The following is a 20,549-nucleotide window of genomic DNA, read 5'->3' as shown; positions in this document are numbered from 1 at the left end:
TAGTTTCTTGCTGGGACTTAATTCTATCCCTCTTTTCTTTTCTTCCTTTTTTCTTTTCTTTCTTTTTTTTCTCTTCCTCCTTTTTAGAATGAAACACTAGATATGTTTTCTAAATGTAACATGCATACATATACATATATATAAAATATATATACCTACTAATAAAAAGAACTTTCATGGACCTACCATTCACTTTAAGGAATAGAACTTGCCAATACCACTAAAGATCTCTACCACACCCTCCTGCCTCACCTGGTTTCCATCAGAAGTAACTAATCACCATTCTTATCTCCTATTCATCAAAACTAGATTTATTTGCCAATCCAAAGACCTCCTACCTCCTATTTTTCCATTCCAAAGTCTGCTTTCACTGCCATTTCTGCAACTACACACTTGCCATCTCTCATCAAATTCCAATCACCTTTGGAAAGCTGAATGCCCAAACAATCCTAATTCATTATAATCAAACTGCTGAACACTCAAAGAGCCTCTCCTCTTCAAACATGAGCACAAATCTCCTAAATCACTAACTGGTATACTTCATACCTAATCACTCCATACTTTATCATCATCATCATCATCGTAAACAATGAATATTCCAGGCTCCCCCAACACCAGTGCCCACCATTGTTAGAGACCTAGAATCTCACTCTACAGCTTCCAAGTCATCCACAACTAGACCATTAACTACTCAAGGGCAGGAAATATGTCTTCTTTAAGCCTGAGGCTTAAAGATGGCTTTGATTAAAGATGGATTTGATTTAGGGGTTAAGTTCTGATCCTATTGATACCAAAAAAGAGTGGCCATACAATTATACCCACAACAGGTCCAGTTCTGTTACTACATACATAAAGCTAATTTTACAACTCAGGACATATCTTCAAAAAATCCATTGCTTTATTTGGTTCCATCTCAATTCTTTTCCTTGCAGCATCAAACCCTATTTAAGAGAGGATAAGTGCCGAACAACCAAAACAAACAAACAAACAAACAAGTAAAAAAAAAAAAAAAAAAAAAACCTTTGCCCCTTTGTTTTCTCATCTGCAAGATAGGGACATCATTACCTAGCACAGAGTCGAAGACAAAATGACCTCCACCTAGCACAAATGTAGAAGTTTAAATAAGGTTAACATATGTAAGGCCTTTAGCAAGTTGCACATAGCAGTTGGTGGAATAATATGAGACACCTTACATTTCTCCTTGCATAATGTCAGAAGATCTACTAAACATATCCCAGCTATAAACAAAATGTTAGCGAACCAAATCTAACAATACATGAAAGGGATTATATATAATGATTAAGTGAAATTTATCCCAGGAATGCAAGGTTGGTTCAACATATGAGTATCAGTCAATGCAATACCCCATATGAATAGAATAAAGGACAAAAACCACATGGTCACTTCAACAGACATGGAAAAAGCATTTGACAAAATCTAACACCCTTTCATCATAAAAACACTCAGCAATTTCGGAATCAAAAGGTACTTCCTCAATCTTATAAAGGGCATCTATTTAAAAAAAAAAAAACAAACACCAAAACCATTATGCTAATGGTGAAAGACTAAAGGCTTTCCCCCCAAAAGATCAGGAATAAGACAAAGATGTCTGCTCTCTCTACTTTTACTTAGTACTGTACTAGAGATTCTAGCCAGGACAATTAGGCAAGAAAAAGAAATAAAAAGCATCCAAATTGGAAAGGAAGAAGAAAAACTACCTCTACTTATAGATGATAGGATCTTATATATACAAAATTCTAAGAAATATATATATATATACAATTAGATAATTAAATTAATAATTAATAAGTGAGTTCAGCAAGGCTCCAGGAGATAATCTATATGCAAAAGTCAGTTGTATTTCTATATATAATAATAATTCAAAAATAAAATAAAGAAAATTAAATTAACAGAACTCCATTTATAATAGCACCAAAAATACTAAAATTATTAGGAATAAATGTGGAAAAGGAAGTACAAGGCTTATTCAAGGAAAACTACAAAACATTGTTTTGAAGAAATTTTTAAAAAATCAACATAAATGGGAAAGACAACTATGTCCATGAATTGTAAGACTTACTAGATGTCAATAATCTTCAAAGTAATCTATAGATCAATGCAATCTGTATCAAAACTCCAGCTCTTTTTGCAGAAATGGACAAACTGATCCTAAGTTGACAAACTGGTCCTAGGATCTATAAGAAAATTCAAGAGACCCAAAATAGACAAAACTCTCGGAAAATAAAGTTGGAGGACTTAAACTTTCCAGTTTTAAAACTTACTACAAAATTACATAATGAAGACAGTGTGGTGCAAGTACTGGGATAGAAAATGAATCACTGGAATCTGCTGGACCAACAGAATAGACTGAAAACCCAAAAATGAATCCATAATTCTACCCTTAATTGATTTTCAACAAGTGTGTCAAGACAATTCAATGGAAGAAACAAGAGCATTTCTAACAAATGATGCTGGGAAAAACAGATATCCACATGAATAAGAACCAACACATAAAAATTAATGCAAAATGGTTCAAAACTGCAAGCATGAGAGATGAAACTATAAAACTCCTAGAAGAAAACATAGGTTATGTAAATATTTGTGACCTTGAAATAGGAAATGGTTTGCTAGTTATATACCAAAAACACAAGAAATAAAAGAAACAATAAATTGGACTTCATCAAAATTAAAAACTTCATGCTTTAAAAAGCAATGTCAAACAACCACAATGTCAAACAGTAAAGACAAGAAAAAGTGAACAGACAACCCAATGAATGGGAGAAAATATTAGCAAATCATATCTCTGGCAAGGTACTTTTATATCTATAACACATAAAGAACTCTAACAACCAAGACTCAATTAAATCAACCTAATTAGCCCAATTAAAAAATGGGAAAGGATGTGAATAGACATTTCTCCAAAAAAAAAATACAAATAGTCAATAAGCCCATGAAAAGATGATCAGCATCATTAATCAGTAGGTAAACATAGGTCAAAATCACACACATACTAAGATATCCATTTAAAAAAAGACAATGTGTATCATCACGGACATAAAGAAAGTGAAACCATCATATATTCCTGGTGGGAATGTAAAATGGTCAGCCACAATGGGGCGCCTGGGTGGCTTAGTCGGTTGAGCGTCTGACTTTCACTTGGGTCATGATCTCGCAGTTCATGGGTTCAAGCCCCGCGTCGGGCTCTGTGCTGACTGCCAGCTCAGAGCCTGGAGCCTATTTCAGAGTTTGTATCTCCCTCTCTCTCTCTCTGGCCCTCCCCCGCTCACGCTGTCTCTCTCTCTCTCTCCTAGAAATAAATAAAAATATTAATAAAAATAAAATGGTCAGCCACTTTGGAAAACTGTTTGGCAGGTCCTCAAAAACTTAAACATAGAGTTACTATAAGACCCAGCAATTCTACTCTCAATACCTAAAAGAACTGAAAACATATGTTAATGTAACAATTTGTACACAAACACTCATAACAATGTTATTCATATAGCATAGAAGTGTTAAAAACCCAAATGTCCATCAACTGATAAATGGATAAATAAAATATGGCAATCCATATAACAGAATATTGTATAAAAAGGAAAAAAGCATAAAACCCGTAATAAGGAACCAACTCTTGATTTCAGCTCAGGCCATGATTACACTATCAGTTTGGAGCCTGCTTGGGGATTCTCTCTCTCTTTCTCTGCACCTCACCTGCTCACTCTCTCTTTCTCTCTCTCAAAATAAACTTAAAAAAATAAAGGAACTAAGCACTAATAGATGCTACAGTGTGGATAAACCTTGAAAACACTATGTTAAGTGAAAGAAGCTGAACATAGAAGAAAGAGTCACATATTATATAATTCCACAAATATAAAATGTCTAGATTAGGCAATACAAATCCCTGGGGCTAGGGAAAGGGAGTATGGAGAATGACTGCCAATGGGTATGGGGTTTCTTTCTGGAATGATGAAGATGTTCTGGAATTAGACAGTGGTGATGGTTACACAATCTTGCGAATATACTAAAATCAGTCAATTGTACACTTTAAAAAAGTACGCTGTTTTTATTTTTGGAGAGAGAGAGAGAGAGAGAGAGTGGGCATGAGTGGGGGATGGGGGGCAGAGGGAGAGAGAGAATCTCAAGCAGGCTCCGTGCTCAGCAGGGAGCCCAAAGTGGAGCTCAGTGCTACAACCCTGGAATCATGGTCTGAGCCAAAATTGAGTCGAACACTCAACAGACTGAGCCACCCAGGTGTTCCAAAGGTGAATTTTATGGTATTAAAATTGCATCTCAATTTTTTTTTTAAAGAAAGCCCTAGCTATATAGCATATCAATCTCTTGCTCCGACTCATACCTGGAAATTATCTAAACTCATCATTAGCGACAGCATAATCTGTTTCATTCCCAAAGTGGGGTAAATACTAGAATTGCTTATAACTCATTACTTTGTATACCTTCTACCTCTGATTAAATGTCAATTCTCCAAAACCTCTTTTCTGACCTTGATGCCTGAAGTCCTTCCCCTAAGCTTTTTCCCACTCTGCTGTGAAATTTCTATGACTCTAATAGCATTTCTAATAGCATATCTAATAGCATAATTCTGCCTTCAGAGTCAAGAAGTAGACAAAACACGGATTTTCAATTCAGACAAAAATTCATATCCTCACCACTTTCTAGCTGTATGCAACTTTGGGGAAGTTACTTAACCATCTGCTTATATGTAAAATGGCAATAGCACCTCTTTGAAAGTGTAAGGATTCAATGAGATAATGTATGTTAAGTGCCTGGTCACAGTAACTTTTCAATGTCAGTTCGCACCTTCTCAGTTTTGTAAAATGGATGAAGCCGACATTGGCCCCAAATGGGCAGATACTGTGCCCCAACATGAAATGTCCCCAACCAGCAGATCTAGGGACTCATGAGATCTAGGGACATGAGGTCTAGGGACATCTCAAGGGCGCAAATGAAAAAAAAAGGAGCAAATGGGTGGGACATCTTCATACGTGCTTAATTTGGAACCTGATTCCCAACCTAATACAATTAACAGGCTCGTTATATCAGGTTCTGAGGCTCTCTAGGCAGGGAGACAGGTGTCTGACAGAAGAAAGAAAAGGCACACTGCTCCAATTACCACAAATACAATGCATTACAAATAAACATATGCTTCCTGGGACAGAATGAGAAGATCTGAGAAGCGTGAGCCACAAGGCTGACTCGAATTTTTCACACAGGAGGTAAAAGTACAATCTTGCCACTTCCACCTCTGATGATGAGTTTAAATGGTAAGGACACCACTGAGTTTATTACAGTGCGGAGACTGGCTGCCCATCAACAGAGCCTCTTTCACCCCCTTACCCTTTTGTTTTACACAAGCATTACACATATATCCAATACGCTAAGCCAATTAAGAAGAAAAAATTAGTATAGATCCAGGTCACCAAGGCTCTCTCTAATCAAAATCACTTCTGAATGTGTGAGCTTCACAACTGCCATAGCTACCATACAACACGGCTGTGTACATCAAGGGTCCTGAGTCTAGAGGAGCCTAAAATTCATTTAGCAGTGCTAATTCAAATCATATTCATAATTCTTCATTAGTACTCATCACTGTAACTCTAATGTTCAAGTCCCTTTAAAAAGGAGCCCATTGACCTCTCAACCCATATCATCTAGCATTCTTCTTTGTTCCCCTTTCCATCATACACTATATCTACACCAAGAATACAATATTTCCAAAATAACAATGTCTTTTTATGCTTTCCCCTCAATCTCTAATCTGCCCTGTGAATTTCTATTCTTCTTTTAAATTCAGCTCAGATGCCTCCTCTTTGATTAATCCTTCCCAATCTCCTAGACAAAATTAATTTTACCCCCTCCATCCCCTCAGGGTCAGAGGATAGCATGAAGGCCTTGTGCATACAAAGAAAATGTTAAAGGTAAAAATTTTGCTCATCCTTGTTGTGTCATTCATCACCTTTCACAAAGTTTTCACAAGTAGTACTTTCACTTATAAGAGATCTTCTAAGTCTAGTGGATTTCAAGAATATATTTGTTATATAATCCTTTGCTTTAACTAAAATATCAGGAGAAAGGCTAATACACACACAACAAATAAAACCAGAGTTACTCTGGTTGTAATAATACACAGAGGATCCAAAGCTATCTCCTATGTGGGTCTTCCCCCAGTAAGCCCTGAGAATGGTCCATGGAACCAGTTATTCCAACCCAACCCCCTCTTTTCATAAATTATAAAACTTCAATCAGAAGAAGGAACATGTCATATTTAAGGGCATACAATAATTTAGTACTAGGGCCAGGACCCAGGTCTCCTCCAGCTAGCCCTATTACATGTCATTCTTGCCTTCCTACTCTTGGGGGTAAAAAGCTACGGTGTGAGATAGAAATAAGAGGTTTAACTAGCCTTAAAAATTCTATGGCAGCTTCTTCTGTCAGCTTCTTCCGTCAGCCTGCCAGCTGGAGCAAAAGATAGGCCAGTATAATACCTACCCTGAGACAGTCTTAATGACTGGCTGCTCTAAGAGATTCAGTGGAAAGGCAAAAGGGACTGAGGGACTGGGATGGGGGAAGGTGTAGGGAGGGTTGTCTGGTTAGGAGGCTGCTGTTTACAGGGACACCTAAGTACTAAGTCTCAGAAGGGGAGTCATGTATATAATGAGCTTCCAGGGTCATCAAGAAGAGCCCCCTCTAGCCACCAAAAAAAAAAAAAAAAGCAAAAGGCACCTCACTGACAAAATGCAGTTTCTATGTGATGTGACTGGCTTGGATTCAAGATCTAGGTTGAATTCTGGTTGGCAATTATGAGCTGCCTGATAACCCCTGAGATCAGTTTTATGGCTTATAAAATCAAGGCAATAACACTAATTTCACGTGACTGTTATCTTCATTAAACAAGACAATGTAAGTAAAAGCAGCTAGGCAGTACCTGGTATATAGCACGCATTCAATAACCAGTAGTACTCTTCTCCCCCTATGTTAGATATGGCTCTCTCTGTTCAAGTTTCTTATAACATAAAAGCCTTTGATATTTAAAATACTGCAATACTGAGTTGTTATGTAACTCATTATGAACTGAATGCTTGTGTCTTCCCTCTACCCCAAATCCATGGGTTGAAGTCCTAATCCTCAATGTGACAGTATTTAGAAGTAGGGCCTTAGGGAAGCAAATAAGTTTAGATGAGATTATAAGGGTAGAACTCCACAATGGGATTTATGCTCTTTTAAGAGTCTGAAGAGACCAGAACTCTCTCTCTCTCTGCCATATGAGGATATAGCAAGAAGATAGCATCTACAAACCAAGAAGAGGATATTCACCAAAACTTGCTTGTGCTAGTTCCTTGATCTTGGGCTTTAAAGCCTCCAGAACTGTGAGAAATAAATTTCTTTCGGTTAAGCCACCCAGCCTATGTTATTTGTTATAGCCCTCAAGCTGGCAAATACACAAGTATTGGTAAGGAACTCTTATAGACTGCTAGTGGGAATGTAAACTGGTAAACTCTATAAAACTCTACAAAATAGTCTGGTAGTACCTATTAAAGCTGAACATACATATGCTCTATGTCAGTAAATTCCACTCCAAGGTATGAAACAAAAGCCTATATTCATCAAAGATATACAAGAATTGTTCACAGCAGCATTTTTTTATAACATCCCCAACCTGCGAACAACCTAATATCTATCAACAGAATAAATTGTGATATATTCAAAACATGGGATACAAATGAGCAATGAAAAAAAAAGTGAAGTAATGCTCCATTCAAGAGAACAGAAAAAAGTCATGAACATAATGTCAAAGAAAAGAAGCTGGACACAAGTCTATACTGCATGGTTCTATTTATATAAAGCTCAAACCCGGCAAAATTAATATATAGCGAAGGAAGTCAAAATAATGGTTATGTGTTGGAGGAGGAGAAGCAATGATGAAGGGGGTACTACAGAAGCTTAGCAGGTATTGGTTATGTTGTGTATCTTGACTTGGGTTGTACTTTATACTTTGCAAAAACCCAATCCACTAAACATTTATTATTCATGCACTTTAATACTTCAATGTTTAAAAAGTTTACAAGGAAAACAAGCCTCTTGAAGAGATGATAGATTGAAGGCCATAAGGCCCCAGAGCTCCTTTAGCCCAGGACTACACTCTGATATCCTTCTATCAACCCCTTCTTCACTGTCATGGTCCCACTAGTATAAGCCTCTAGTATCTCATAGACAGACAACCAAAATATGTTCCTAAAGTCTCCAGGCCAACACAAGTTCTTCCTCCTCAATTTTCTACATGGTCTCCAGATAAACATTCCAAGGAAGGCACTGATTAAATCACTCTCTTGCTCCAAAACCTTCACTATTCCCAAGTGACTACACTTCTGAGCTTTGCATTCAAAGTTCTTCTTATCAGATCTCAATCTACTATTCCAGGATCAGCTCATGATTCCTCTTTATCGAATCACTGCATCTGAACACGGCCCACTCTTTGCCATGCTTGTGTTGTTTTATCTTCCTCTTCTTGTTATTTTCATTCACCCCTAGGAAAAAGACTTAGGCAGAAAAAAACTAATCATTTACAAAAGTAGTAAAAAGCTTAACAAAGTCTATTTACTCCCCAAAGTTCCCTTCCCCAGCCCCCACTCCTGCCCTGCCATCCTCCATCCTTCCTCACTATTCCCTTGGGGGAAAATAACACTTTATAAGGTTCTATTTCATTTTTATATGATAAAGATTGGCAGCAAAATATAAAAAATAAATACCAGCTCCTGGGAAAAAATAAAAGTAGCATTATCTCCCTATTCTTGGATTCCTCCATGAGATGATGATGAGAACAATCATTTTTTTTCACATTGCGCTTTAGAGTTTACAAAGCACTTTCATAACCTACTCTATTTCAATAAAGTCTCACAATAACCCTAGAAAGTAGACATTCTCATTGACATTTATACATTATGACACCAAGGCTCAGGTGACCACTAAGATTACTTTCTAATTCTCATATTCCTGGGATTTTCACAATAGGTAAGGTTTATTTTGACAACCTCCTACTACTCTTCGGGAGCATCTCTCTCACCTCATCTCCACTCTTCCACCGCCAGGTGTCTATTGTATGTTCTCCCCATACAAAGTGTTGCTCTCATAGTGTGGTTATAATCTCCAGTATGTTGCCTGAGACCACCATAGTCATCCTCCTATAGATATTAATAAATTCCTAGAGGATTCCAAAATTAGAAAATCTTTAAGATCCAAAGAACAAATCTTAAGTGGTGACATAGGCAATTAAAGAAGAGGTGAGAATAATATTTAGAGAAGGAGTTTATCCAGTGCTCCCAAGAAATTCATATTCCTTCAACAATTTTTGAGGCCTACTGTCAGCCAGCATGCTAAAAGCTGAGGCAAAGAATGAAACATAGCCCTTGCTCTGAAAGAATTTACAGACTAGTATAGACCCCACCAGTGTCAGCCCGACATGTAGTACTGATTTTAGCTCAAAGAATATGACCCTTGACTCCACCATCACAAAAGTTTTTGCCAAGTTAGACCTAATCCCCAAGAAGACATTCTACCCATTGCCATCCATTCCTCCTCATCAACAATAAATGTCCCATTCAAAATCAAAATGTCCCAAGCAAATCAACATGTAAACTGCCAAAAGTTCAGAGAAACTGGTTCACATATTTATAAACAAACATTAGGGAAAACATCCAACTTTACCTGTACTCACAGAAATGCATGCTTAAACACTCAAATATTGCTTTGGGGTGCCTGGGTGGCTCAATCAGTTAAGCATCCGACTCTTGATTGCAGGTCACAATCTCACAGTTTCTGAGTTCAAGCCCCTCGTGGATTCTCTCTCTCCCTCTCTCTCTGCCCTGCCCCCTCTCAAAACAAATACATTGTTTTTAAAAAACACTCAAATATTGCTTTTACACCTATTTAACGTTTAAAAAATAATAATGTGCTGAAAAGTGCGGTAAAAAAGGTTGATGGACTACAAACTGGAAAAACTTTTTATAGGAAACAGTATAGTAATATCTATCAAAAGCTACATATATCATCATAATTTTTGATCAAATAGTTCCTTTCCTGAAAATTGAGAATGCCTATAGGCTTACTATGTAATAATCATGAAAAAATGGAAATCAACAGTTTTCTAATAGAAATATAATGGGATAAATCATGGTACAAGAGCTATGAAAAAACCATATTAAGTAGCAACATGTAAAAATTATTTATAAGTAAAAAAACAATATGAAATTATAGCTACACAACAATCACAATTATATAAAAAAATATGTTTGCATATAGTCAAATATTGGAAGAGAATGTGGAAAAATGTGAAAGCAGCTGCTCTATTGCTATGGCAAAGTTATGAGAGAAATATGTTCTATTTAAAACTTTCTTTAGGGGTGCCTGGGTGGCTCAGTCGGTTAAGCATCCGACTTTGATTCAGGTCATGATCTCACGGTTGGTAGGTTCGAGCCCCGCATCGGGCTCTGGGCTGACAGCCAGCTCAGAGCCTGGAGCCTGTTTCAGATTCTGTGTCTTCCCCTCTCTCTGACCCTCCCCTGCTCACGGTGTCTCTCTCTCTCTCAGAAATAAATTTTAAAAAATTTTTTAATTAAAAAACTAAAATAAAACTTTCTTTAATCATGTTGGTATTACAATAAATCCTACTTTATTATATTGCTTGTTTGACTATCTTTTCAAATAAACTATAAGCTTTGTGAAGTTGGGACAATGTTCTTGTGCTCAGCATTATAGTGTCAGTTCTTACAGAATAATTCATGAAAGAATGAATGAAATACATGGGAAACCTCACAATAAATACTCCCAGTAAGAAGAAGGAAGGGGACCACTAAAAGTAAACAAAAGTCTCATCTATATGTGCCTTTTTTTAAGCTCTAACTATGGGAAAAACCAAACCAACCATTGAAAAATCTCTGGGAAGTCTTTATTTCCTCAAGGCCACTGCTGAGATGCTCCTAAAAGGTATGGAGAAAGACAGAGGGTGCTGGGTCTTCCCAGAATTTGAGGGGAACACATGGAATCAGAAGGGACAGGAGCTTCATAGCCTTGTCCTACCCCCACACTCACTGCCCTCTGACTCTCAGAACCTTGCATATAATTATAGCTGGAATTAAGGGCTGGGATGTATCAAGAGGGACTGGCTATCTGAGAAAAAGACAGCAGAAAAAAATAGATCAGCAAAGAACAGTCTTTTTAGTAGGAACTTAAATTTGACACCACCCTAAAATCTGGCTAAGAAATAAATTTCTAGGTACAAAGGAAAATAAGAAGCTTTAAAGGAATTGAGCTCTGGAATGAAAAATCTCCTTTCCTGACAACTTAAAACCAGTCTGAAATATACCAGAAACACCAGAAGGATTCTAAATCATAAAAATATTATAAGCATTAACAAAAACACATAGGGAAAGGAGATAATCTTTAAGTTGTTTTTCAACCAACCTACGCAGCACCTGTCACAGGCCATACAGGCTCTTTCCAGCTTAAGCAATTTTTTTTATTCATCCTTAGTGCTTTTAGGCAAAAGTGTCCTAATTGACTAATGGCTCAGAAAGGAGTTTATCTACATAAAGAAAAGAGGTACTGAAGTAAGGAGAAAAAAGCACAGAGAAAGAAAAATCTAGATTTTAGATGTCATTCTACCTATTTCATGTTGTAACTATACACAAATCACAATCTACCTAAGCTTTGGTTTTGTAATCAAAACAGGAAGTTATATCAAATTATATCACAAGGTTAAGGTGACAATTAAGTGAGATGACACAAGTCAAAGTACATAAATAAATTATAAAGTTTTACTTTCATGTTTGACCTTATTACAGAATCCTAAATTTTCCAGTTTCCTTCCAAGGGTCAAAGTTAAGTTGAGTACATTTTTTTTCAACCGAATCTGACTGCATACGTCATTTGGAGCTAAAGGAAAATCAGTCTAATCCCACTCTGCCAAGTCAACTGACAATTTGTGGCAAGTGGCAATAAGGAAGGATTCTCCTTTGCTCCCAATCTTAGTGCTGAAATTCCACTATTTGTTATTTAGGATTAGGAATGTTTTTCTATTTTCCAGCTCCTCCTGTGAAAAAGCAAAAACCTGTTAAAAGGAATTGCCAATAACCATTAACAACTGCTAGCTGAGCAAAGATGTTAACTTAGCCTACTGAAAATTAAAGGCTAGGAAATAAGGATGCCAACAATAATTTGGCCTACAATTTCCAAGACCCTCCTGACTTCAAGGAGGTTCCAACCACCACTGTCTCCAGCCACCAAAATTTCCCCCTAATTTTACATTTCAGCACCTAAAAATCAACAGACTAGTTCTTGCACTGAAAACTAAGATCTCCTGTCCCAAATTGTCTCAGAATATGTTTTACTCTGGAATGGGTCCCACCTAGGTCATAGGACATATGTCCACAGACTCAGAATGAAAGGTGTCAATAGGGAGAGAAGACACAGAAAAGTCAAACAACAACAAAATTCACTACCTCCACAGCAGCCCTGATACTAGGAAAAATATATTTGCGCCCCTAAATTCCTACTCCCAATAACTAGAAAAACAGCCCATGATAATAGTTAAGAGGAAGCAAGTGAGAAATTCTTCCTCATGTCAACTCTCAATCCTACCTGTTGCAATAGTTTCAATCCATATATACTTAAATCTGTGTGTTACAGTTTACTATTTGACCTCACAATGGTCCATGAAGAAAGAAAGGCAGGTATTATTACTATAATTTTTTTTTAAATGTTTTATTTATTTCTAGGAGACAGAGAGAGAGAGACAGCGTGAGCAGGGTAGGGTCAGAGAGAGAGGGAGTCACAGACTGAAACAGGCTCCAGGCTCTGAGCTGGCAGTCAGCACAGAGCCCGACGCGGGGCTCGAACCTACGAACCGTGAGATCATGACCTAAGCGAAAGTCGGAGGCTTAACCGACTAAGCCACCCAGGTGCCCCTTATTACTATAATTTTAAAGAAGAAGAAATTGAGATTCAGAAAAGGATAGCAACTTGCTATACCTGAATTCACCCAGACCATCTGACTCCATATCTCCTACGCTTTCCAGACCATTATGATGCATCCTGAGGTATTTTGGTTTCCTTCTTTCCAAAAAATATATCAGTCTCAAACTTCCTGTCCCTACCTTCCATGGTACTGTTCACTGGCTTTTAGTGTCAGAACCTAGCAATTTCTGCAAGAGAATTTTGAAGTAGCATTAAAGGGAAATCATTAAGCTAAATATTCTTGGAAAACAAAGAAGTTTGTTAAATGGCTGGAAGAACTGATATTCTTGTCCACTTAATATAAGATTCCAACTAGCTCAGCTATCCACCTACTTCTATGGCACCTTCCAACTCTGTCTAGGAAGTTCATAGAAAAATATATAAAACTCAAAGTCAAGGACCTGGGTTCTAGTCCTGACTCTATCACTTCCTGGCTATGTGAGCTCAGGTAATCTCCCCATCTGAATTCCTTCGTGCATAAAATGAGAATAATATTAATTATGCCCCACTAATACTACTGTGTGGAGGATTAATTGAGACAATGAATGTGATGGGGCTCAAAGAACAAAGCTATCTCAAAAATACCTTCCCCAGAGACTGTTTCAAAACACTAGAAATCAATGTTTTCTAAACTATATGTAACAAACTACTACAACTAAAATGAAGGAATACTCACCTTTGTCCTATTTGTCAAAAGTATTTTTAGTGTCATGAAAATCTGTCTCCAAATGATTTTACTTGACTTGAAGTCTCCTACAAACACTCATATGGTAAGCTGTTGTCAAAATCTGCTCATCATGGGGAAACATTTATTGAACATCTCTATGTCCCAGACTACGAATTCGACGTTTTCAGTTTATTTTGATTGGTTTTCATAAGAACCCTTTGAGATATTTTTTATTTCCTCTTTATAGATGAAGAAACTGAAATTCAGAGAGAATAAGAAGTTGTCCAAAGTCAAATGTGTGTCTACATCACTGAAGATAAAAAACATCACGGTGTTCAGTGGCAAAAAATTTGCAACACTGTGATCTTGTGATCACACAACATGTTGATTAAGAGCACGGACTCAGAACTAGACTACCTGGGTTCAAACCCTGGATTCATTATGAGCTTTACTTTCCTCATATAAATTAATAATAATAATCTATTTGATAACCTAGGAAGTAAATTAATACATCTACATAGAACAGTACCTGCCTGTCATATAGTATACCTAATACAGCAGGTATTATCATCATTTCTCCCACTCTACTTATCCAAACTCTCTTTTCCCTGCCATGAAATCTGTATACCAACTAGTTTAAATCTCCTCTACACACACATTACTCATTACTGTTGTTATGCTTTCACTCTTTCTTTTCCTGTTAAGTGAAATGCATCTCTCTTTCCTCACTAATCTAAATCTCACTCAGCCTTCAAAGGCTAGCTCAGATCTCAGAACTACCCCTTATGCAAAGCATTTCCTGACTTAGCCCACAGTAATCTCTCCCATCATCAGAAAAACTCTTTATACTGTCTAACAATCTAACCTGTAGAATTCACTTGATTTCTAGAAATCACCTGATTTCTAAAGGCTTCTGAAGATAAATGATTTAACCCAAGTCCCTAATTTTTGAAATAGAAACTGAAGCTTAAAGAGTTAAATTGCCTTTGGTGACACAAAAAGTTAACTGGCAGAGTAGACACTTGAATTTGGACATTTTAAATGTTTGCAATGCTCTTTCTACTGTACTCTCCTAATTTGTGTCTTCCTCGAGATTCTGTACAACCTCTCAACGCTGAAAGCATATATTCCATAACTATCTATTTAACTGGTGTTGTGGTCTTCATGGCAACTAACACTAAAATTAGTAGATGTCTGCTGATTAATTAGCAGATTAATCTTTCATTGGTGCCCTTTTGTCTAATAGTTAAGATATTAATAAACAGGACTCAACAGAATTTAAATTCTCACCATCAGGGAATAAGAAGGGCTGAAGAGGGAAATATATCCATATGTAACCTTAGAGCTGCATCAGAGGGTCACCACATCCCACCACATACCCTCCAGTTTGGAGCCCTGCACCATGAGACTTGGGCACAGCACACTCCAGCATGTCCCCCCACATACAGCTCCCTCTCTGGATTATTACTGGAACCTGGAAGTATAAAAGAAACAGTATTCAACTGAGTTTATATTAATAATATTAGGGCCTTTCAAGGATTGGAGTCCACAACAGAACAAAAGGGACTTCAGTTTCCTCCCACAAAATCTAAGCCTCTTTTTGCAAGATTACCTCACGCTGAAGTTACTGCATAAAGTTGCTAGGTCCCTTGAACAGAGAAATAAATAAGAGGTATATATCCTGGAAAGTTATTATAGCTGTACGTAGGAGGACTGGGATGGATAAATGGTCCTAGACAGAAGGTAAAAAGAAAGAACTGACTCTAAAATTTGAGAAAGGCTCAAGTAAACAAAGACATGTTAGTGTCTAGACTGAAAGAGGGGAAGAAATGGAGAGCACATGGCTATTCTCTCAATAACAAGCATGGAGTGTTTCTGCCCATCAGAAAAGGGTATGGTATAGAAGAGAAGAGCAGGTATGTCATCAAGGGAAGCTAGTAACAATAATTAATGCTTTTATAGCATTTTACGGTTTATGAAAATATTTTTATATATCACTTCTTACTGAATTGTCACTTTGGTTAATGTAGCTATCATTTCTTTATATTTAGAGGGTACTGAAGAGTTACTCATCATTCATATTTTCATAATTTTTTCATAAGTCATTGACTGATCCAACAAATAATTACTGAAAAACTTCTTTGTCATACCAAATGCTGGGGATAACAAAAGTAAAGTTATAGTCATTATGTTCAAGGAGATCTCAGCGTTGAAGGTGAAGAGATGAGAGGAGAATCAAATAAAACCTGATTATAATACAAGTTAATTGCTACAAGACAAGCAAGTATATTATGGTTTCTAACACAAATTGAAAGAATTAAGGAAAGACTTAAGTCTAGTCTTGACTCTATAACAGTCAACAACTGAATTGAGTCTTGAAGATTATCCAGGCAAAAACAGAGAAGAAGCCTTTCAGGTAGCAGGAATAGTATAAAGACATAGGGGCATGGTACATTCAATTAAACGTAAGTAGTCTGTCACAGCTATCAAAGTGGGTCGGGGGGTGGGGGCAGTCAAAGAAAGTTAGAACTGAAGAGGCAAGCAGAGTCAGATCATGAAAAGCTTACTGTGTATTTCCTTTCAACATTTTCAGTCACAATGTTCTTTAGTTCTCCAGAATTTTCCTTCGGATGAACCAAAAGAATTTTTTTTTCACGAAAGAGAAAGAAACAAGCAGGTTGAGTGGCCTAAGATTGAAGTGTTTCACACTGAGGGAAGAGAAAAACTACAGAAAAGTGAGCTCCTTGAGAGCTAAGTGTCAATATAGGCTATGCAGGAGAACTTCAACCTTTAATTTTATTCTATCTGCCTTTGCTCTGCTCAAAGCTGCCATTGACCAGATAATATTTTCCAGTATTGTGGGCTGTTATGGCTCTCATTCAGAGCTAAATCTCTATAGATTTATGATTTGGACAGTTTGAAAATTGGTAATTAAGTTAATTTGTATTTCATAGAGCATAAGTAAGAGCAAAAGCATTTTAAGAGTTGTATTTGCAGTAAATAAAGACAATTTCCAACATAATAACATATACTCTAATCCTAGAATATGTCTTCCTCACCATTGTTCCCTTTATCTTTTTTTTCATTCTCTAGCTCTCTCTCTCCTTGGCTCAATTTGGCAAAGATTTACTGAACTCAAACAATGTGTCAGACACTCTGCTGGATGCTAAGGATATAAAAATGAATAAAACCCAATGCCTGCTGCAAAGATCTCTCTATCACATAAACTGATCATTGTGTTGAGTCCAGTGATAAAGGTATCCACATGATTGAAAGAGGGCATGGAGGGAACAGAGATGCCCAATATATTCCAGAAGCTAAGAGAAGAATTTCTGATAAAGGAAATATTCATCTCAGTCTCAAAAGGTGAATATGAATTTAGTCAAGAAAAGGAAGGAAAATGGAAGAAAGGCAATTGCAGGAGGAGTGGATAGCATAAACAAAGATAAAGGGAAGGAATGCCGTAATGTGTAAATGAAATTGCAAACAGTTCAATAATCCTGTAAATTGAAGTTTAGGCATGAAAATGGTTAAGAGATAGAAGAAGCAAGCAGGGGTCAAATCATAGGAAGGCTATGAACTTTATATACCAGATATGGGATAGGACATGAAACGCTTTAAGCAAAGGAGTAAAAGAGTCAGATTTGTATTTTAAATAGTTCATTCAAGCTATTAAGTGGAAATCATGATAAGACGTGCAAATGTTCTAGGTGGAATTAATGAGAACTTGAAACAGACAACTAACTATTGATGTCCCCAGCTGAGACAGAGAATATGAGAAGAGCTGCAATAGGAAAGGAAGATAAGGTATTCAATACTGAAACAAATGACCTTGAGTCACCTTTAATCACCCAAATGGAGATGTCCCACAGGCAACTAAACATATGTGTAAAGATCAGGGCAACGTTCTGGTCTACAAGTTGAGATTTGGGAACTGACTGCACATAGGAGGTAACTGAAATCTTAAAGAGTGGATGGACCAGGGAAAGTGTGTAGAGTGAAAAAGAAGTGGGCAGAATATGGGGCCCTGAGGAACACTTACATTTAATGAGATAAGCAAAGGAAAAGAACAAGATGAGAAGGAACTTTAAAAAGACACTATGAACAAAGATTGCCATAGTCAGAAACCAAGGGACTTCCAAATAGAAGATAAGCAGTGTCAAGCCTATCAGTGAAAGTATAGACTGACAGCTTCCTTTGGATTTAGCAATGAGGTAACCTAGCAAAAACAATTTCAGTATTATGGAAAAGGTGGAAATTTTCAGTGAAGGGGTAGGGGGCAAATATAGGACAAGGAAGTGGGGACAAGAGTGAGATTTCTCTTTCATATCTGGAAGTTAAGATGGTAAAGAGCAGATGTGGCTTATTTCTTTATTTACAAGGATGGAGCAACCAGTAGAAAATGAGAGTATAAAGAGAAACAAATATAAGGGATGGAATTTAGAGCAAAGACATGGAGAAGGCTGGAGGGGACGGGGCTTTCTTACACAATAGACAGTATCCTCATGCTCTGAGAATGGGGCAAAGAAAAGGAGCATTGAGGTAAGAGAGAGGCAGAACAAGAGCATTTTAAAGGAAATGTGTAATAAATAATAGCACAGAATCCTGAAACCCAAGTAATGTGTTCATAAAGAGCGTAATCCAGGAAATAGCAAAAGTTTACAACTGAGAGAGTAGTGACAAATGAATCTGAAAAGATAAACTGGAGCAGGTTGTAAATAATCCTCACAAGCAACAATGTGTTAGAGAAGAATGTTAAAAAGGAGACTGACTCTATAAAATCAGTGAATACTTCTGTTTTAAGAATACTCTGAAATCAGTTAAGCTTTGGCTCAGGTCATGATCTCATGATTCATGGGTTCGAGCCCTGCGTCTGGCTCTGTGCTGACAGCTCAGAGCCTGGAGCCTGCTCTGGATTCTGTGTCTTCCTCTCTCTCTCCTCCTCCCCTGCTCACGCTCTCTCTCTCTCTTTCTCTCTCAAAAATAAATAAACAAACATAAAAAACTTTTTAAAGAAATAATACCCTGAATGCAATGTGAAAGAAAGACTGAATAAGAGAAAAGAATACAGGCACACCTTTTAAAGCCATTCTACATGTTTCTCTCTTCCTTCATTTCCCTCTGTAACCACCCTTCCTTAATCAGTCACAAGTAAAACTGCAGGAGAGCTATTTTAGAATTCATTTATTAAATAAAATAAGGATTTATGTGGTCCTGTCCCTAACTGTTAATAGAGCTGGGCCAAACAGGTAATGTTTCTCTCTTATTAAAAAAAAAATCTAAATTATGTTTCCTTTCAAAAAATACCAAAGAAAGCCTTCAAAAATTCTGGTTTTGAGCAGCAGACTTTAATCTAGAAAGAGAAAAATATTTCTAATCCCTGAAATGTGCAAATTTGAGGAACTCAACAAAAGGGACCAAGATAGGTTGGGTACCTGCAGGTGGAAACAGGAAAGGATGCGACAATCACTAGTCTGGCTCTTTAACCTTTACAAAGTGCTTTTCCAAAACCTTATTCTATTCAATTCTCACAACATCAGTGTATATGCTGTTATCTCCATTTTATACTTAAGGGAACTAATTTTTGTCTGCATTATTCCAGAACCTAGAATAGTGTCTGGCATATAGTAAGTCTCCAATGAAAAATGTGTCAAGTAGAGGGAAAAGGGGCTCAGAGAGGTTATGTAACTCTGATAGCATCATAGGGTTGATGGTGGAGCTAGGTCTCAACCCTAGGTCTTCTGATCCTTAGTCCTATATGCTCATATTGTTTCATGCTGCTGAAAAGAGAAGAGAAGAGATGGGTAGAGTGACTGAATACAATCATAATCTGCTTTATAATTTTACATGAACTGATTACAATTTCAAAAATGTCTGCTGTCAAGCAACAAACAAGACCAATATACTTTCTCCCATTCTTAGGCATGCTGCATGGGCATCTTTAGAGTTCAGAAATCTATGGTATTTGCTCACTTTACTCTCTCTATAGGTTACCTGCCCTATTCTAAGTTACTTCCTCCTGCTGCACTGAAGTAATGTCTGCAGAACGGAGAAACCTTTTTTTATCATCCTCTCCTCTCTCTGGAAAGCTGTATGTAGTCTTTAAAGGTCTTACAAGATTTAGAGGCACACACATAGCATGAGTGCCATTAAACACTAAAAACAGGATGCAACTCTCCATCCTGATATCACTACATTTAACCATGCCCTCACTCTCTTTAAGGATATGAACCTGAAAAAGCTATCTATACATAAAATTTTTGTAAATTGAGTAATTCCAAAAGCTGGGGTGCTTACTATTTAAATAAATCACTGGAGGGGTGCCTGGGTGGCTCAGTTGGTTAAGTGTCCAACTTTGGCTCGGGTCATGATCTCACGGTGTGTGGGCTCAAGCCCCGCATCAGGCTCTGTGCTGACAGCTAGCTCAGCCTGGAGCCTGCTTCAGATTCTGTATCTCCCTCTCTCTCTGACCCTCCCCTACTCACACTGCCTCTCTCTCTCTCTCAGAAATAAATAAAACATTAAAAATTTTTAAATAAATCACTGGATCCTACTCCTGAAATCATTATTGCACTATATGCTAACTTGGGTATAAATTAAAAAATAAATAAATATATTTTTTAAAAATTAATGAATCATGGTAAATCCTTTTGCAAAAGAAACAACCTTTTTATAATAAAAAATAATCTAATTTTTTCTACTGGCAAATTTGTCTTTTGTGTGTGTGTAGGAATCTGGCAATCTGGGTTCAAATCCTGACATTTCAGCTTAACATTTAATATTGGACAAGTGACTACTTTTATGAGTTTGTTTACTCACCTATAAAATATTCTTTCTACTGCTCGGGATCACTGTGAGA

At 37.1% G+C, this 20,549-nt stretch overlaps 2 protein-coding genes across 2 annotated transcripts in view; one reads left to right on the top strand and one right to left on the bottom strand.

Moving 5' to 3' along the window:
- Positions 1-20,549, bottom strand: part of SYN2 (synapsin II) — a 191,144-nt gene that overhangs the window by 158,824 nt on the left and 11,771 nt on the right. The gene's annotated exons all lie outside the window — the stretch shown is intronic.
- LOC144221178 (small ribosomal subunit protein uS10-like) overlaps positions 1-20,549 on the top strand; it is a 44,029-nt gene that overhangs the window by 21,563 nt on the left and 1,917 nt on the right. Inside the window, 2 exon segments of the mRNA XM_077751618.1 lie at positions 10,906-10,995; positions 16,784-16,834. Coding sequence (XP_077607744.1) covers positions 10,906-10,995; positions 16,784-16,834 — 141 coding nt within the window.

Source organism: Crocuta crocuta, unplaced genomic scaffold, assembly GCF_008692635.1.
Source record: "Crocuta crocuta isolate KB4526 unplaced genomic scaffold, BGI_CrCroc_1.0 scaffold69-1, whole genome shotgun sequence".
NCBI lineage: Eukaryota > Metazoa > Chordata > Mammalia > Carnivora > Hyaenidae > Crocuta > Crocuta crocuta.
The sequence above is the reverse complement of the archived record's forward strand: the minus strand, read 5'-3'. Positions and strand labels throughout refer to the sequence as shown.